At 35.8% G+C, this 19,182-nt stretch overlaps 1 protein-coding gene across 2 annotated transcripts in view; it reads right to left on the reverse strand.

Annotated features, from left to right (window-relative positions):
• Positions 1-16,709: 16,709 nt before the first annotated feature.
• The window catches only part of Txnl1 (thioredoxin like 1), a 32,107-nt gene continuing 29,634 nt past the window's right edge, over positions 16,710-19,182 (reverse strand). Inside the window, exons 8-9 of one of the 2 annotated variants that reach the window (XM_058571349.1) lie at positions 18,338-18,380; positions 16,710-16,944 (exon numbers count right to left, since the gene is read on the reverse strand). In XM_058571349.1, coding sequence (XP_058427332.1) covers positions 18,342-18,380 — 39 coding nt within the window. In that variant the 3' untranslated portion in view covers positions 16,710-16,944; positions 18,338-18,341. The remainder of the gene's footprint in view (positions 16,945-18,337; positions 18,381-19,182) is intronic. The other variant, XM_046419458.2, reaches the window with a different exon arrangement.

The following is a 19,182-nucleotide window of genomic DNA, read 5'->3' on the forward strand; positions in this document are numbered from 1 at the left end:
TTGTAAAAATTTCAGATTTTGTTTTAAGAATTCAGAATTTTTCTCTCTTATTTGGCTGAGAATGAATGAAAAGGAACTTCTCAGGAAAAGGGACAGTTGCATCCCCATCACCAAGCTGTCTGAACTTGGCTGAATTCCTTAACTTCTTGATCCGACTTTACAGATGAGCATCAGTATTTTGATCTACAAAACAGAGATCACAAAATCTCACTCATGGTGAGGTGAAGATTAAACAACCCAGCTAAACTCATAGTATAGATTTTAAAATAGGAAGTAACTTAAATGGTAGCTCTTGCCACTATCATACATGATCTGATCCTTCTCACCATTTGGCCTAACTTTTTTTGGTAAAAAAGTATTTTACCTCCCCAGGCACTACTGTGGGTTTCACAGCCATGTGGGTCAGAAATCTCAGCTCTCAACTTCCTCTTCTTCTAAATTATCTCTGTTTCTGGTTGTACCAGCAGAGTTTCATGCTTCTGTTCCCTTACTCCTTTCTCGATTTTTCCCTCAGTGCTTTCTACTCTGAATAAGCATTTTATCTTGGAATGAAGAATAACCCATGACATTTGAATGTCTAGCTCTTCAGAGTGCTCATATGCCTCACCTCATTGTTTTAGTCTTTTAAACTTTCTGAGAGCCAAAAGACCAACAGCCATTTTGCTTCTGTATAGTAGGACAAGAAAACACATCTGGTCAAAGGTGACGGTGTATGAGACTTAAACAGAGCCCAGATGACCACCCAGCGCTTCCCCAACCCCCTGTGGTTCTGGGTGATTGCCACTGAAACACTGCACCTGGAGCTTATCACGTATTTCATGACTTTGCTGAGGAAGCCCTGAGATCTTAGCCTGGTGTTGTGAGAAACCATGAGCTAGCTGACATCCACTCATCTATTCCCTGAGTGACTATGGAGTGCTAACTATGTGGGAAACACTCTTAGGCTCAAAATGCAAAAGTAAAAAAAACAGAGTAATTTCTATCCTCATGAACTTCACATTCTACGGGGGAAAGACAGAAAATAAATAAGTAAGATATTCGCATTCTTAGGTATTGATTTAAAAAAACAATTGAGAAAAATCAAGCAGAGAAGAGGTATGGAAAGTCCAGGGGGTGGGAGTGTTGATGACTTTGGGATGGTGATAGGAGTGTTGCAACTTTAGATGGGTTTGGCTGGGAAGAGGAGGCAGTAAGAAGATGACATTGGGTGAAGACTGAAGGAGATGAGGGAGCTAGACATTGGGACAACTGGAGGAAGAAAGTTGTAGGGAGCAGCTGCAGCCAGTGTGGGATAAGAGCTGGGCTGTTCTTGAACTGACTGAGAGGCAACAGGCTGTGGTGTAGTTCAGCCCCGGGAGCAGAACAGAGAAATAAGAGATAATCAGAAGAGTTGGGAGGGGTGGGTCAGGCCTCTGGGAATCATTGTAAGAACTTTGTTTTTGCTTTGAGTGAAATGTGGAGTCACTGCAGGGGTTGGAGCATGGAGAGTGTTCAATAACCCTAAGAGTTGCTCTTTTGAGCATGGACTCAAGAGAGATGGAGCAGGGTGGAAGCAATAAGATAGACAGTGAGGCAGCCGCCATGATCCCAGTGGAAAGCACCATTGCCTCACACACTTTCCACAGTGAGCCAACTGAACTCAAACATCAAGGCTGAGGAATCTTGTGAGTACACCTTGGTCAAATGGCCTGGAAGCCAACATGAGCTTCCAGACCGTTGAAATCAGCAGCTGGTTCCTGTAGTCAATATTCCTGAAGTAAATCTTGTGGAAGATGGCTTGGGTTAAAACATCGAGTTTCTTTGTTGTAGGCTAGACCAATATCAGTTCAAAAAGAACTTGGCTTTCTGTGCCCAAAGGTTGGGATTGATAGGAATACACATTTAGAACTTTTTTTCATTAGGGAATTGAATGCATAACAAAGGGAGTTTGTTTTTGTATATCTGATCTTTAAAACATGTCAGTCCTTACTGGTAAAATAGTAAGAACCAACCATTGAGAGAGATGATAGCAATAGATCTTATATTCACTCTTACTAGACTTCTTATTCTTGATTTCCTTCAGGGGCAGATAGGATGTGTACCAGGGACAGTGTAAAATAAACTTCTCTATGTCTCAAGCACACTGCCTTTAGGAAGGAGACAGTGTGGTGGAGGGACAATAAGCTGCCAGTCATGAAAAGCCGCTTTGGGCCTCAGTTTCTTCATCTGTGGAATTAAGAGATTTTTTGAATGATTCATGTGATCCACTATGGATCACTCCAGCTGTGAACATCAATGATACAGTAGGTGGTGAAGAATGGAGGAGAATGATTTCCTTTAATATCTGGTCAAGAACCCAGGTAATCAGTCCAGTTCCTAACTCTTTTGCACAGCTAGATTATGTGATCATGTGTAAATCCTTTCATTCTTGGCATCAGAACAATATATTAAACCCATCTTAAAAGCTACCCATGTGATAATTTATCAAACTCTAGTTTAGAAAAATATAATAAAACCTGGTTTTTACAGAAGGTATTTGGATAGAATTTACCCACTGATACATTAAGCTCATAGACTCTATCTCAAGGTCTTGGGGTGCGCTTATGCCATATCTTGGCTGTAGTACTCTTTCTAAGAGCACAAAGTATGTGGAAATGTTTTGTTTTGTTTTTATCAGTCTCTGAATTCACGTGATGTGCTTCAAGAGCCAGCCATACTCTGGGGCTTATCATCTTGGCAGCAAAGGCCACAGCTAGAAGGTCAAACAAGGGCCCATTTCCTCCCTTCCAGGCCAGCTGGGACCTTCCATTCCCAAACTGAGTCAGTTCCTTTAGTTTAGCTTTAAGGTTTCGTCCTCCAATAAACTGCAACATATTGTAAAGGTCTTCACTTAAAAAGTTACCCTTAGGTTTACTTTTTAAGGATTTAGTTGAGGTCAACTTTTGATTAGCAGAGGAGGGGCCGGTAAACATATCCCTTGGAAGTGAGGAGATATGCTCCTGGGTGGGGAGCATTTGGGAAGAGGAGAAGAGAAATCCTGAAGCCAACTGGTCTCTTCTCACCAGTTGTTCCCAGGCAGAGTCCCACATATAGCACAATCTCCCCAAGAGGCTTCTTTCAGAGCCTTATCTACATTCCTTGGTCTTCCTAACCTCAAATGTTTCACTTGTATTTACCTAGCACCAATCCCCAACTCTTTTCTTGCTGCCTTCTTGGTTGGTTGAATGATTGTCATCATGGAGTATAAAATTGTGAATCTGAGGATATTAGAGGTCACTTAGTCCACATTTCTACTCTTAGTATAGATTCTTTCTAGGATATCTCCCCACCAAGGGCCCCTCTACATAAGCCTCTCAGTAAGGCATTGTGTTAAATGGTGAACTATTTTCTTTTAGGAAGTTCTTCCTTTTATTGTACCAAATTCTAGTTCTCCAAGCTTCAATCCATCATGTCTAGTCTCCCAGAATCACTTTGACTAGTGAATTTCAAAGTCTAAATACAACCAGACATGGATGCCTACACCTGTAATCCCAGCAGCTTGGGAGGCTGAGGCAGGAGGATCATGAGTTCAAACACAGCCTCAGCAACTTAGTGAGGCACTTAGCAACTCAGGGAGTCCCTGTCTCTAAATAAAATATTAAAAAGGGGCTGGGGATCTGGCTCAGTGTTTAAGTGCCCCAGGTTCAATTCCCAGGACCAAAAATAAATCTAAATACAAACATTCTCACCTGGCCATTTAAATCCCCTCTCCCTTTTGTTGGTTATTTCACTGGTCTACTTTTATGAAAATTTCTATGAAGTCTTGGTGACCCCACATCTGACAAGTCCATGCCTATTTTAAAAGGAAAGAAAGGGGCAGTGTCCCAAGCTAAGGGCTTCAGAGCAGACCTTAGTACAGCTCTGACACTCAACTCAGCCCTGGACCTTCTCCTTAGAGAAAATTCCAATGCCTACGAGGTTCCTTTCCCAGCATTTGACAAGTGATCACATTTTCTAAGAGCTTCTAATATCCTGCTTAAAATTAATCCACAGTGAATATTTTGACACAAAATCCCAAAGGAAATAGCTTCCTATCCAAATTAACTACAAAATCAGGAAAAACTTTAAAAGTTTCTCTACTAGACTATGCACAAGCTTGCCTCTGGTATTTAACTGGGCTCTTCATGACATCTAGTGGTGAAACCTGGGAGAGCTTCTTATATTCTCAAAGCCAGTGGGAAGATGGGGGCGGAAATCTTAATCCTCTTTGATATTTGTTCTTTGAATATTTTATTTTGTCAAATTGCAAATTGAAATCATTTTTCAATCCATTATAATTATATACTCATATTTATTTTAGGCACCCTTGTTATTTTATTTTATATCTTTTATATTTGGATTTACTTTCAAATCAAGCACATCTATTTTTTCACAGATGTCATAGAGAAATAGCCCCCTCTTTTAGGGAAAAAAAAAACAAAACATTTTAGATGAGCATAAGTAACTGTGTTTTGATCTAGAAGCAGACCACAATTTCTTTTGCACAAATGTATTCATCTTCAAATGTGGTTTTAAGTTTTTCGAGTGCTGTGAAAGCTGAGTCATTTATAGCTAACCTTGAATGTATTGTTATTCACAATTAGAAGTAGATAAATTTCACAGGCAGAGAAGCTGACAAGTCTTTAAGACTTCACACTTAGTTTTGCAGGAAGAGCTGAAGTTAATTAGAAGTGATTATACATACATTGCCTGTGTGCGTGTGTATTTGTGTTGTTGCACGCAGACACCACAAAGGCCCTGGGAAGGTTGCATTTTTTTATGTTTTAAAAATAAACATAATCTCCTTCCCATGTGTTGCTATAAGCCCAGTAAATCTAGGAAGCTCAGCAGGGTTGAACAAGGTCATTTCTTGTCAGGACTCCAAGGGGGAGCAGGAAGAACCCTGAGCATCAGATGCTGGCATCCTAATCCCTGCTCAGCACGAGCTTCCCTGGTATGTGGGATGGTCGTGCCAGCACAGACACACTGGCAGACTGAGGCTCTGACGCCAGCCACCATCCGTCTCTGCACTGTAGCTCTACCTACAGTGCCCCTGTGTGACGGAAATACATCCTCACCCTCTAACAGAGGCAGAATTCCAACTGAGTTTGCTCATATCTTGGTCCTGGTAAACAGGAAAGTAGTCTTAAAACCATGTATCTAATCGCTCTCTCAAAATCCAGGAGGTTTTATCAATTTGCTTTGCTTTTTGTTGAATTTAAAGATACAAATTAACATACATGCACAAATAAATTTGGATATATTATTATGTTCAACTTTACATAACAAATGTATAAATACATACAAATATATTTGAATTCAACAAAAAATAACTATATATAGTATGTGTAATATATATATATATATATATATATATATATATATATATATATATATGTATATAGTGATCTACTGCTATAGAGATGAAACAGAACACATACTAAAAGACATTATTAACATGTAGGTAAACAATTTCTCCAGAAGGGCTCATGAAAGAAAAGAAGTGGTGGTTCCCTGTGGGAGAAGCCTGGAGACTGGGAGAGAGAGGTAGACAAATGGAGATGAGGAAATTATTCATATTCTTTGAAAACTACCTTTACCTATCTAGTAAGAAATGCATTTTAACTTTACGATACTATAAATAATTGTTTTCCAAAAGAGTTTGAAAACTGTGAGTCTTCACCTTGCTGTAAGGTGATGTAAACTTTGGATTTATGATCAGAAAATGAATGTGGTGACTTCAGGTTTCCCGTCTACAATGTAAGGTACCTGGGAATCACCACTCTGTGAGCTACAAGTGAAAACACTCAGTAAACTGAAAAATCAACAATTCTTCTTGGCTCCATCAGAGAAGCGAAATAACCTGGCAAAACATGGCTCCCAAAATTGGAGAGGCAGGTAATACAGAGAATTACAACTTATGAGGGAAGAAAACTCTTCAGGACCCAATGCCAAGATGAGAGCTTCTAAAATGTAATTGATAGTTGACAGAGGCTCACTGTGGGCAAGAGATAAAAACTTGGTGGGACCCAGTCACAGGAGGTCCCCATACTTTTTTTTTTTTTTTTTGTAGTTGTAGATTGACAGCATGCCTTTATTTTATTTTTGTATGCGGTGCTAATGACTGAACCCAGTGCCTCACACATGCTAGGCAAGCACTCTGCCACTGAGCCCCAGCCCCAGCCCCAGCCCTGGTCCACACACTTTTGTGAGTTTACTTCCCAGAGCTCTGCTGAGTTCTCAGAGAAGAATCCCTTTGTGATTCCTGCAGTAGGGAAAACTAACCATACTGAAACTTGCCACAGCATTTTGTTCTTAAGGTCTGCTTTAAGTAGAATCTATTTTAACCAGAGCTTAACCAGCAGAGGTTTTACCTGACCTGGAGAGGGAAATACCCGAACTGGGGCCCACTCTATCCAACCTCCCCCACCTAATCAGGTGAGCACTGAGAAGTATCTGTGAAGTTCACAGTCATAGACTCATTGAGACTGAGACCTAACCATGCAACTATAGGACAGGTCTCCTCCCCCTACATCTTACCATGACATTACCAAAAGCATATGTCCACGTGTCCTTGTACCCAGTACATCATGCCCACCTTCAATAAAATGTTACAAGTTGTAGTAAAAGGCAAAAAAAAAAAAAAAAATTTTTTTTGAAGAGACTGGATGAGCATCAGAACCACAGTCAGATATGGCAGAATTGCTAAAATTATCAGAGCAGGACCTTTTTTAAAAAAAAACACTATGATTTATATGCCAAAAGCTTTAATAGAAAAAGAAGTCATGCAAAAATAGATGAAGAATGTAAGCAAAAATATGGAAATTCAAAGAATCTAAAAGAAATGCTAGAGATCAAAAACACTAACAGAGCTGAGCAAGGTGACTCATACCTATAGTCCTAGAGGCTGGGGAAGCTGAGACAGGAGGATAGCAAGTTCAAAGCCAGCCTCAGCAACTTAGTGACCTTAAGCAACTTAGTGAGACTCTGTCTCTAAATAAATATTAAAGGGGTTGGGGATGTGGCTCAGTGGTTAAGTGGTCCTGGGTTCAATCCCCAGAGAACCAAACCAAACCAAATCAAACCAAACAAAATCCACTAGTAGAAATGAAGAGTGCCTTTGATGGGCTCATTAGTAGACTAGAAATGGGTAAGAAAAGAATCTCTGAGCTTGAGGATATAGGTTAGAATCTAAATAAACTGAAAAGCAAAGAGAAAAAGACCAAAAAAAAAAAAAAACCCAAAACAGAATATTTGAGAACAATGGAGCCACTACAAAATGTGTAACGTATGTGGATGGGAATGTCAGAAGAATAAAGAGAGAAAGGAACAGAAGCAATATTTGAAAAAATAATGACTGAGGATTTCCCTCAAATTAGTGTAAGACACCATAAACAGATGCAGGAAGCTCAGAGAGTTTGGTGGCTTTGGTAAGATAAATACCAAAAATTTTTTGGTATTTATATAAACTATGTCCAGCCTAATCAAACTTCAGAATGTCAGAGATAAATCTTGAAAGAAGTCAGAGGGAAAAAACAGCTGACCTACAGAAATACACCTGGCTTCTCAGAAATCATGCAAGCAAGGCTGTGGAGTGACACTAACCTAGACTTCTGTACCTTGTGAACTTAATCTTTAAAAGTTAAGGATAAAGAAAGGCTTTCTTAGACAAAAAAAAAAAAAAAAAAACAGAGGAATTTGTTGCCTGTAGATCTTGCCTACCAAGAATTTTAAAAATTTATTTAAAGAAAAAAAAATGAGCTAGGCACAGCGGTGCACACCTGTAATCCCAGCTACTTGGGAGGCTGCAGCAGGAGGATTCCAAGTTCAAGGCCTGCCCAGGGAAACTTAAGTGAGATTCTGTCTCAAAATGAAATAAAAAGGTCTGGGAATATAACTTAGAGGTAGAACATTTGCCTACCGTATACTAAGCCCTGGGTTTCAGTCCCAGGACCACAAAACTAACAAATAAATTTCAGTCATGAAAACAGAAAGATCACAAAGAAAGGAATATGTGAAGGCAAAATAAAAACTTTCATTTTTCTTATTACTAATTGATCTGTAATATTTTGTTCAAAATAATATCAGCTATAAAGGATTTTACATATACATGCTTATTTGTGTATGCTTATGTGTAAGTTAATGAATGGATAATGATATAAGGACAAGAAGAAGGAATTAGGATTATTTTATTTTACAAAGTACTTGTACTGTCTGTGAAGGAATATAGTGTTATTTGAAAGTAGACTTGCAAAATCAAGCACAACCACTAAAAGAGTAGAAAGAGCAGGGCGTGGTGGTGCACACCTGTAATCCCAGTCACTTGGGAGGCAGAGGCAGGAGGATCACAAGTTCAAAACCAGCCTCAGCAATTTAGCAAGGCCCTAAGCAATTTGGTGAAATCCTGTCTCAAAATAAAAAATAAAAAGGACTAGGGATGTGGCTCAGTTGTTAAGCACTCCTAGATTCAATTCCAATCCCCTCTTCTCCCCCAATAAAAGAATAGAAAGAAAATACACTTGATATGCTGAGAGAAAATGGAATAATATAAAAGACTCAATTAAAACCAGAAAAGAAAAAAAAAGTGTGAAAGACCAAAAAAAACAAAGATTAAGGACAACAAATGAAATATAGTAACAACTAATGGTAAATATTAATTCAATTTCAATACTCATTTTAAATATCAGTGGTCTAAACACATCAATTAAAAGCAGAGATTATCAGAGTGGATCAAAAATCAAGAACAACTATGTGTTGTCTATCAGATACATGAGAATTAAAGACACATGTAGATTAAAAGTAAAGGGATAGGCAACGATTGAGCATGCTAACACTAATCCAAAGAAAGCAGAGTAACAATATTAATTTCAGACAGAGCTGACTTCAGAGCAAGAAAAGCTATCAGAGATAGAGGGCCATTACAATATGAAAAAGGGGTCAGTTCTCCAAGAAAACATGACTAACCTTAATGTACATGCATCTAATAACAGATTAGCAAAACACATGAGGCAAAAACTGACATAACAACAAGAAGAAATAGATGAACCCACTATTACAGAGACTAACACCCTGGTATCAGAAATAAACATATCCAGCAGCCACAAAAGTGAGGACATTGTTGAATTCTACAGCACCATCAATCAACTGGATATGACTGGCATCTATAAACTACTTCATCCAATAGCAGCAGAGCACACAGTCTACTCAAGCTCACGTGGAACATATACCAAGTTGCATAATTTCTGTTACATCAACATTGGTATTGTATCTAAGAATCCTTCATCAAACCCAAGGACATGGTTTCCCCCTGTCAATCATAAAACACACCCTAACAAACTAAAAAGAATAAAAATCATACTATGTTAAGGTACTAGAGTATGGATTTTAGTATCAACGGGTGTACCAGAACAAATCGCCTGCAGATACTGAGGGACTACTATAATTTACAAATATTTTCCCCCATCTCTTTTACTTTCTTGATGGTGTCCTTCAGAGCACAAAAGTTTTTAAATTTTATGAAATTCCAATTTACCTGGGGTTTTTTGTTTGTTTGCTCATACTTTTGGTGCTATACCTTTATAATCCTTCGCCAAATTCAAGGATGTGGCTAATCCCTGTTTTCTTATGAGAGTTTTATAGTTTCAATATCACACTGTTTTGATTGCTGTTACTGTACAGCAAGTTTTGAAATCAGGAAGTGTGAATTGTCCTCCTTTGTTCTTCTTTTCTAGGATTGCTTTGGATATTTTGGATTCTTTGCAATTTCATATGCATTTTTAAATCAGCTTGTCAATTTCTACTTAGAATTCAGCTGAGCTTCTGATATGGATTGCATCAAATTTGTAGATTAGTTGGAATATGATGCCATGTTGACAATGTTTAAGTTTTCTAATTGGTGAATATGTGATTTTTTTCATTTATTTTCATGTTCCTTAATTTCTTTTAACTGTTTTATGATTTTCAGAAAGTTTTGCTTCTTTTGTTAAAAATATTCCTGTTTTATTCTTTTGATGTTATCATGAGTGGAACTTAATCTCCTTCCCAGGGTATTTATTTAAATGTGTAGAAATCAATTGGTTTTTGGATGTTGATCTTTTTATCCTGCAAACTTGCTGAACTTTTTTTTACTAATTCTAATAGTTTGTTAGATTCCTTTAGGATAGTCTGCATTTGAGATCACAACTTCTGTGAATGTACTTTCACTTCCAATCTACTTTATTTTATTTTCTTGGCTTATTAACCTGACTGAAACTTCCTGTACAATGTTGAAGTGGTAAGAGTGGAGTTCTTTGAGGGGGGCAAGTACCCAATCTTTCAAATTAAGTATGATATTAGCTGTGAGTTTTGTAAAATCCCTCTATCAGGCTGAGAAACTTTACTGTTCCTCAATTGTCTTTTTATTGTACTGTATTTAAACCTTATACATGTGCACACATACTGTTTATCAAGACCACATACTTTGGACTTATACCATTCTAAGGCAATTGATGATGTTTTTATCTAAATATATCTGAGATATTTTTTAAGGTGAGAACTGCTATAGAGAATGTTTTGTAAACCATCTAAAGGGGTCTATTCTAGTCTATCAAATTAACCACCTGTTTTCTTTACAATAAAATTGTATGTTCATAAAAATAACTAATGCCTGATATGACAGGCATATATTAAAAAGAATCCTGATAACAATTGCTTTAGGGCACTCTGTAAAATGAATACATTGGAAAAAAGATTTTTAGCATTATCCAAATTCAATGGATTTCATATTTTGATTGGTAAGAAAAAGAAAAAAAATTCATACAATGTAGGTTAAAAAAAATGTTGCTGGGTACTTATAATTCTAGCTGCCTGGGAGGCTGAGGCAGGAGGATCACAAGTTTAAAGCCAGCCTGGATAACATAGCAAGACCCTGTCTCAAAAAAAGAAAAAAAAAGTTGTTTTTTTGGTTGTTGTTGTTGTTATTGTTTTGTGGGATGTAGCTTGTTGGTAGAATGCTTGTCTAGCTCATGTGAGGTCCTGGGTTTAATATTCAGCACTGAGAGAAAAAATAAATAAATTTTAAATTCCAGGAAAAAAAATCTTCAAGTTAAAAAAATAAAAATGTGAACACCCTAATGTCTACCCCTTGGCATTGCTAGATTCGAAGAGACAACAAAAGAGGAGACATTTCTTTTTTCCGATAAAAGAAGGCTGATTCATAGTGGGCTGGGGAGGGGGAGCAAGAGAGGATTAGAGGAATTCTAGATAGGGCAAAAGGTGTGAAGAGAAGGGAGGAGGAATGGGAGTAGGAAAGACGGTGGAATGAGACGGACATCATTACCTTAAGTACATGTATGAAGACACAAATGATGTGAATATACTTTGTGTACAACCAGAGATGTGAAAAATTGTGCTCTATATGTGTAATATGATTTGTAATGCATTCTGCTGTCATATATAACAAATTATAATAATAAAAAAAAGAGGAGACATTTCAATGGACACCTTATCAGTTCTGCACAAGTTTATCCCAGTGGTTCCATTCGGCCTGATTTTGTGCCCAGGCCCCCTGACACTGTGCATTTTGAGTTATATATTCATTTTTAAACAAAAAAGTCACCTGGTCAAATCCATGGTGCACCATCCTTATGCTATCAGTGTGTCGACCCCTTTAATAGGATCCAGTGGTCAGAAAAATGAAACGGTGGTAATGTGTCTATTATTCTTGGTCACTGGGAGATGAAGTTTCTCGTTACTTAAAACCTCTAAAGAGTTGGGCTTTTTTTTTTTTTTAAACTTAGGCATTTGATGCTATCCTATAAAGTTTATTACTAAAGAAACTAAATGGCACATCTAGGACTCTGACACAAGAAATTCTTTGTGAAAGTATCATTTAAGAGAGCCAAAGCAGTCTTGAAAAAATGTTCTAGAATGACAGAATAAAAGTTATGATCATAAACAAAATAGGAGTAGCAGAATACAACAGTTACTAATATGGCATTATGTAAAAATGTGGATGTGTAACCGATGTGATTCTGCAATCTGTATTTGGGGTAAAAATGGGAGTTCATAACCCACTTGAATCTAATGTATGAAATATGATATGTCGAGCTTTGTAATGTTTTGAACAACCAATAAAAAAAGGAAAAAAAAACAAACAAAATAGGAGGAAAACAAAATCTGATAATAAAACTAAAGGCTTAAAATTAAATCTTCAAAGCAGTGTTTTACATTTTCTTATGGAATGTTGCCATCAATCTCCAAGCCTTGCTAATTGTCCTGTAAAACTGTTCAATTTGTAGACTATTAAAACTTTCAAAATTCTTTGCTGGAAGGGTTTCAGAATCATTCTATCTGCTGACAATTCCTTCAACCCAAAGATTATTAATACAATCAATGGTTCTCATAATTAAACACAAGACTGTTTTCACAATTTAATGGGCTGACAAGTGCACATCCCTGATCATTTCAATGTTCTTCATTTCTGATATGAGGGCTATTATTTCCTCATCACTACCAGATCATTCTTCCTCTACCTTACTGTTCCACAGTATTCCCTAATGTGGGCTCCTTCAGTTCATTCTGCCCCCTAAAAAACCCTCTCTGGAAGCCTCCATTCATATTCCCACTGTATCTCCAAATAACTCAGTTCCCTATGTCTAGCCCCAAATCATTTCTGCCTGTGTGCCTACTAGACATCTCCACCTGAAGGCCAAAAATGTGTTTTACACACTGCCCGAGACCTTATATCCAAAATCATGTTCATCTTCCCCTCCAAACTTTGTTGTTTCCCCAAATAATTTATTTCTCCACTCAATTGTACAAGTGAGAAACTGAAACTATCCTTGTCGACCCCACCTCACCCCCAATAAATTAAGGATAGTCCAATCTCTTTCACATGGCAAGAAGAGCCTCATATCATGGTTTCTACTTGTCTGCCAGCTTCATCTTTTTCCTCAACTCCTTGAATATTTTACACCTAATTCTCAATTTATGAACACACCACACACTTTTCCTTTCTTTGGCTAAATTCTCTTCCTTACCTTGCTTAACTGCAAGCATCTCAAGCAATTTCCTCCTGAAAATGTGTTCAACACTAACAATAACAGAGATCAAAGAAACCAGTTTGGTATTAGGCACAAAATCCTTGTATTACTGTTCATAGTCTAATAGGACAAATAAGACTAACAAATGATTGTAAGTTGTTGGATAAAAACCAAGATGGTATCACTGGATGGTGCTTTGACAGCAGAAGATGTGCACACGGTTGTTATGAGTGTTTGCTGTGTCTATTTTGCTTGGACTGAGTCTTGTAGATAAGTAGTAATTTGTCAGATGGACAAGTTAGGACAGAGGAAGGCATAAGATACCAGGGTATATTCCAGTAATTGCAAGTGGGATGCAGCATACAGAAGAAATGGGTGTTAGCCAGAGGCTGGCAGAGGGATCATTTTGAAAACCATGTAAAGGAAAGATAACCAGCAATCATATGGAAGATACATGAGGAAAGACCAAGTCAGAAGCCAGGAGACAATTAGGAGCCTATTGCTGTATGCTAAGCAAAAAATGATAGTCTAAAGACAATGGCATTGAGACAAGAAATCAGGGTATAGAAGATTACTATTTTCCAAGATACAAAGTAAGGTGCATTTAATCTTCAAAACAAGCCTAAGAGGTAAATGTTTCTATTTTCACACAAAAGGCAATTCAAGCTCTGAAGGAGATTACTTGCTCATGAGGCAGTTAACTAGTGCAGGAAGAGATTCAAACTTCAGAGATTTGCTCCTGAGTAGCATAATGAGCCAGTTTCTCCAAACACATGTCCAAGTATAAACCAAGAAATAATGTTTTCACAAATAATCCTGGAGCAGTAACTCCTAAGTAACTGAATTTCCTCCTCCCATAGAGAAGCATAGCAAGTATAGAGGAAGGAGAAATAATCTAGCAGTTTTAAGTTTGTATATTGTAAGACTTTAATATTACCCAAGTTGTGTACAATTTCAGTAACATATCCAAATTCTGGTTATCTCTTTTATCTTACAAAATTATCTGATTTAGTCACATTTTTCAATTAATGATTTTACATAGTGCATAAAGTTTAAAAGTGATCTTAATAGCCTATAAAATATCCAGTATGTCCACATACCTCTATGGTGCTGGGCATATAAAAAAAATTATTGATCTAAAAATAAACAAATTTAAATTTAAAAGCATGCTTAAAATGATATCAAGATTGCTCTTTAGGCAATATGGGCATAACTAGGGAATGGCCAGTATTTTTAAACTTATCTACCTACCAAACATGCTACATTTACATCATAAAGCACAGATAACTTGTGTTTAGAAAATTTTGCAGAATGCATTACTACACCTCTAATAATGAAGAATTAAAGGCTAAATGAATTCAATATGCCTGTTAAATTTCTTCAGTGGTTCACTTAATTTTCTAGTACAAATTACTTGTCTTAAAAAATTATTTAAAATTAGAAATGACCAATTACAAAAAGTAATTACCTTCATAAGAATTAACCTACTTAACTCATCTATATAAATATCAATATAAGCCATATATGTAAGCCCAAAATGTCATTTTTTGAAATTTTACAGGAGAGATATAACTAACTTAATCAGCCCTGGCACTTTACTGTTATTACAGTCTTAAATATTTTAGACATTAAAAGAAACATGGGAAGACCCTGTCTTTATTTATGACAGCCATAAATAAAAGACTATAGCCAAATGTACATTAACAACCGTTCCTGCAAACACTGCAAAAACTTTGTCCTCAAATATTAGGACAAGGATGGCAGAGTTTTCAACTCACTTATTAACTGCTAATGAATTGCTAAGTGCTTGTCTCTAATACTACATTGAGACTGGCAACAACTTGAGGTTTAATGACAAAGAGGGCCAAAATGGATTATAAAGACTTATCACCGACATAAAGTATGGTATCCTGTGCTATTCTTGTCCTTAGCCATCTGCTGATGAACTTTGTACTGCAATTCTTCACTTTTGCTTCTGTTGGACAGGGTATTTCACTGTTGCTTCTCAATCCGATGTGTACCCCAATGTAAAATACAACAAGGTATGCAAACAAAATACTCATTTTGCTATATGTGACAAAACAAGCAATAAACAATATTGGTTTTCTAGAAAGTACTATCTAATGGGTAGCTTTGGTTGAAATGAGGGGTACCTTTGTCTCAAACGTTTATTCATCTAGAAAATTCAGTTATTTATAAATGTTATACACATATATAAATATACTATTTTAGGAGAAAACAGCATTTCATCTTGATATTTTAAATGAGGTCAGTTAAGCATGTTTATTTGTAATAGTAAAACTCCCCATAAGTGAAACACATTACAGTTACCTATAAACATTTTCACTATTTACAATTTGAATTATTATGGAATGTCTGTATATTGCAACCAACTGAGTTATAGAAAAGTCACATAAACAATATAAACCTGATGCCCAATCCTTTACAAATATGAAATCATTTTTATGGGTTTTTAAACTGTCAAGTATAAATAGGATGAGGTCAGTGATACTTAAGATGAGGCACTTTAACAATTACCCAAAAAAGTTAAGTATACAAAAATGTAAAACAAAATCCTTGGTATTAATCTTATCTCTAATTTCAGGCGTGATTAATCTGAGATGGTCTATATTAGGAATGATATAAACTTTTATTTTTTGCCTTTCTGCCTCCACTTGACCCAAGGCAACAAAACTGTAAAATACATAAACTATAGACATCACCACACCACCAGGTACTGTACTCACATACAAATGAACTGAACATTAACTAGTAACACTTGGGTTTCAGAAAGTGACCACTTCAACATTAAAACTTCCACATAATTTTTCATAATCATATATAAACGTTAGCCTCCCAAGGGCAAACAGCATCTCTACCATACTTTTAGACAAGACTGCCTTCAAATGCATTTGCTGAATCACACTTTATGTCTTGGTATTCTTAAAACATTAAGTTTTAAAAATACTTACTTAAAAATTAAATTTATCACTATTTTCCAGATTACAATTTTAAGATTAAAAAAAATAATAACAAAGAACAGATGCTATATTTAACCAACCTTTTGTTAAAGATCTTTTAAACACAAACATTTGACCAACTAATTTTCAACCTTAAATCATGTTGTCTACATACCTATGTTGCATGTTTTAGTAATTCGGATAATTACTGGTTTACAAAGAATTCCTATTGTTTCAAAATTTATTGTACTGTATTTTTCCCAGCTGTCTGAATTTGACATTCCTTTATTACTACAGAAAATGAGTATCAAAATTTAAAGTTTATGCAGAATGGATTAAAATTTGGCATGGAAAAGGATTTGGAGACCCATCAACTGTTTTAGGTAAGAGTAATTAAATCTCCTTAAGCCTGTTTATTTCTGGCAGTTTATAATTTGAATAATTTCTAGCCCAGATACCAAATACCCAAATATCTTAAAAAAAAAAAAAAAACAGGAGTCAATACTCATTTGAACATGGTTAGCTATTCCAAGTCCATTCTCAAAACTGAGTGCTCTATGTGCATGTGTATACCTGTACTCCTTGATTCCCTACAACAGTTTTGATCCTCTAAAAAGAGAAATTAGGCTTCAGTCAATATGCTACCAGACATTTAAGTCTCTTCTAAAATCAGAAGCTGGCTAATTTTAAAATAAAAGGAAAGAAGAAATACTTATGTAGACTGACAAAATTTAAGCTTGGCAAAAGTAGTGACTTTTATTTACAATTGCATGTATCAAGATTACAACAGAAAGACTAGTGATACCATCTGAACAAAAGCAATGATTTATTGGTAATGGCAATGAATGAAACATTGACAGTCTCTGGAGAGAATCAAGCAATTATCCAGGAGCTGCAAATCTGATTGCAATAGGTCTTCCAGTATCTTTTGTACCTCAGTGGCTTTCTCCTTTTTTGCCCACTACCTAGAAAAACAAAAATAAAAAGTTCATATTTGTAACTTACTGATTTAGAAATATGTGGGTATTTTTCAAAAATACTAATGTGGTAGGTATTTTTGCACCTGGTATTAATTTTTATTCTTGAATTTCTGCGCATGCAGTGTACTTTCACTGTGGAAGCAAACTGTGACACCCCTTCCCCAGGCCACAAGGAATTAAAAATTAAACACATGCAGGCTATTTTTGGTTTCCCACCCTGTTTTAAGAAAAAGTAATATAATTTACTCAAACAAGGTTGACAGTTTAGAGAAGTTAATAAAAAAAGATGATGCTATATGAGTAAAACACATTTGGCATACTATTTTTAGGCAATTAGAAATCAAATGTCGATCACAAAATAATCTAAAATTAAAAGAGTAGCTAAATTCATGTCTTCATGCCCAAGATGACAGGTTTCTAGACTTTTCCTTCAATATGAGACATGCAATGAAAACAGATTAAAAATGACTACTTTTTCCCAGTTTCAAAAATCAAACACACACACACATCTTGGTTGCTACAAATTATTATAACCAAACAAAGAATAAACTTTGTGTCTGTCAATGATTAGAAAACTCTTCTATTGTGGGTTTTAAAACATGTCCTGATTGGTATAAATTTAGCATCATAAAAATGTAAAGAAAAAACTTGCCTACCAACCATTCTAGAAAACAAATTCTCTGTGGTAGAGTTCTAGGTTCTAATAGTAATTTACCTCAAATGTAGAGTTTATCATTAATTAATATATTCTCACAGACGAAATGCCTTTAAAGAAACCCACTTGCCAGATATTACATGTCATGTTTGTATAGAAAAAGACCTTATATATATTTATAAATGTAATTTTCATATTTTAAATCGAGTCTGTTCCAAGTCATAGTATATATACAAAGCAAAACTCATAAAGGTCATCAATACATGTCTGATCTAAAACAAAATAGCTGGGTCAATGTCTTTCAAGAGAAGATTTTAAAATTCTTTCCACTGAATTCCCAATCACATAATGCTGTTAATGTAGTCAGTCTAAAAAAAAGCAGTCTTATTATTTTGAAGGAATTTTCTCTGATTAAAAAAAAAGGTTAGAAAAGCTCAACAAGCCAGAAATATGATTAAAAAGATAGTGTCATAAACAAATGTAGATAAGAGTAAGAAAACTAGGATTAAAGAGACACTAACACTAGAAGGAAGGGGAGATGATACTATCTGTATCATAAATGAATTTAAGCTGATAAACACTGAAAGCATTATTGATCATTATATTATTTGGGAAATGCAAAACACTGAGCTATTAGATTAAGCAAAAGAAAACAAAAACAACTAATATTAAAAATTAAAAATTCAGCTGATGTGATACAGTTGAAGACGCAAATCTGCATACTGTTTCACAGGTTGATAACTCTCAACTTGCCAATATGTATTCTCTGTAAAAAAGAAAAAATTCAGCATTCCAATATGGATTTTTACCCCAAATATAAAGCTCTTTTATTATTCTTAAGTCTATATTAAACCTCAAACAAAAGTCTAGGTACATCAAAATTAGGTGTCAAAGACATTTATTCAGTAAAGAATCCACTGATCTTCTATGTTAATATTTCAGCCCCACCTATCATTTAGTCCGTAAGTCCTTCTACTGGCCTTGAGCTCACTTAGGTGGGCATAAACAGAGGATCACTACAAAATCAATCAACAAAAAGACTTTGGGGCCAATGTTCCAATGAGAAAAGAAAAGCTATTATTCTCAACTAAAGCGTTGATATACTAGCTCAAGTATAACAGAATTTATATTTAAGTGGCTCTTTAAAAATAAAGCTTAAAAAATTTAGAATAGATTAAAACATTATCCAACTAATTTAATCTAAAAACATTTATAACAACTTTAGTTTTATTTCAATATTACTTCTCAAAATGAAGAACAAAATTAAAAATGAAACAGTAGAAAGCAAAAACAAAAAGTTCAGTGAGCAACACAGTATGGTAATTAAATTAAAGCACCTAGTTGCAAGCCCAAAACAAAAAGGCCAATTGAGAAACATGGCTAGGATGAGATTTGAAGGAAGAGATGGTTGAGGAAATCTAGGTAACAAGAAGGCTGATCCAGATGACAGAAGCTGTAGAAGTCTTGCAGCAACAATGGAGAGAATATGGGAAGGGTGAGAGCGGGTAGGTGCTAGATGAGCAGAGAAGCAAGGAGGGGAGTAGAGTGAGACAAGGTCAGTCTGTATA

Source organism: Marmota monax, unplaced genomic scaffold (assembly GCF_021218885.2).
Source record: "Marmota monax isolate L192 unplaced genomic scaffold, Marmota_monax_Labrador192_F-V1.1 WCK01_AAM20220418_F8-fsc00088, whole genome shotgun sequence".
Taxonomy (NCBI): domain Eukaryota; kingdom Metazoa; phylum Chordata; class Mammalia; order Rodentia; family Sciuridae; genus Marmota; species Marmota monax.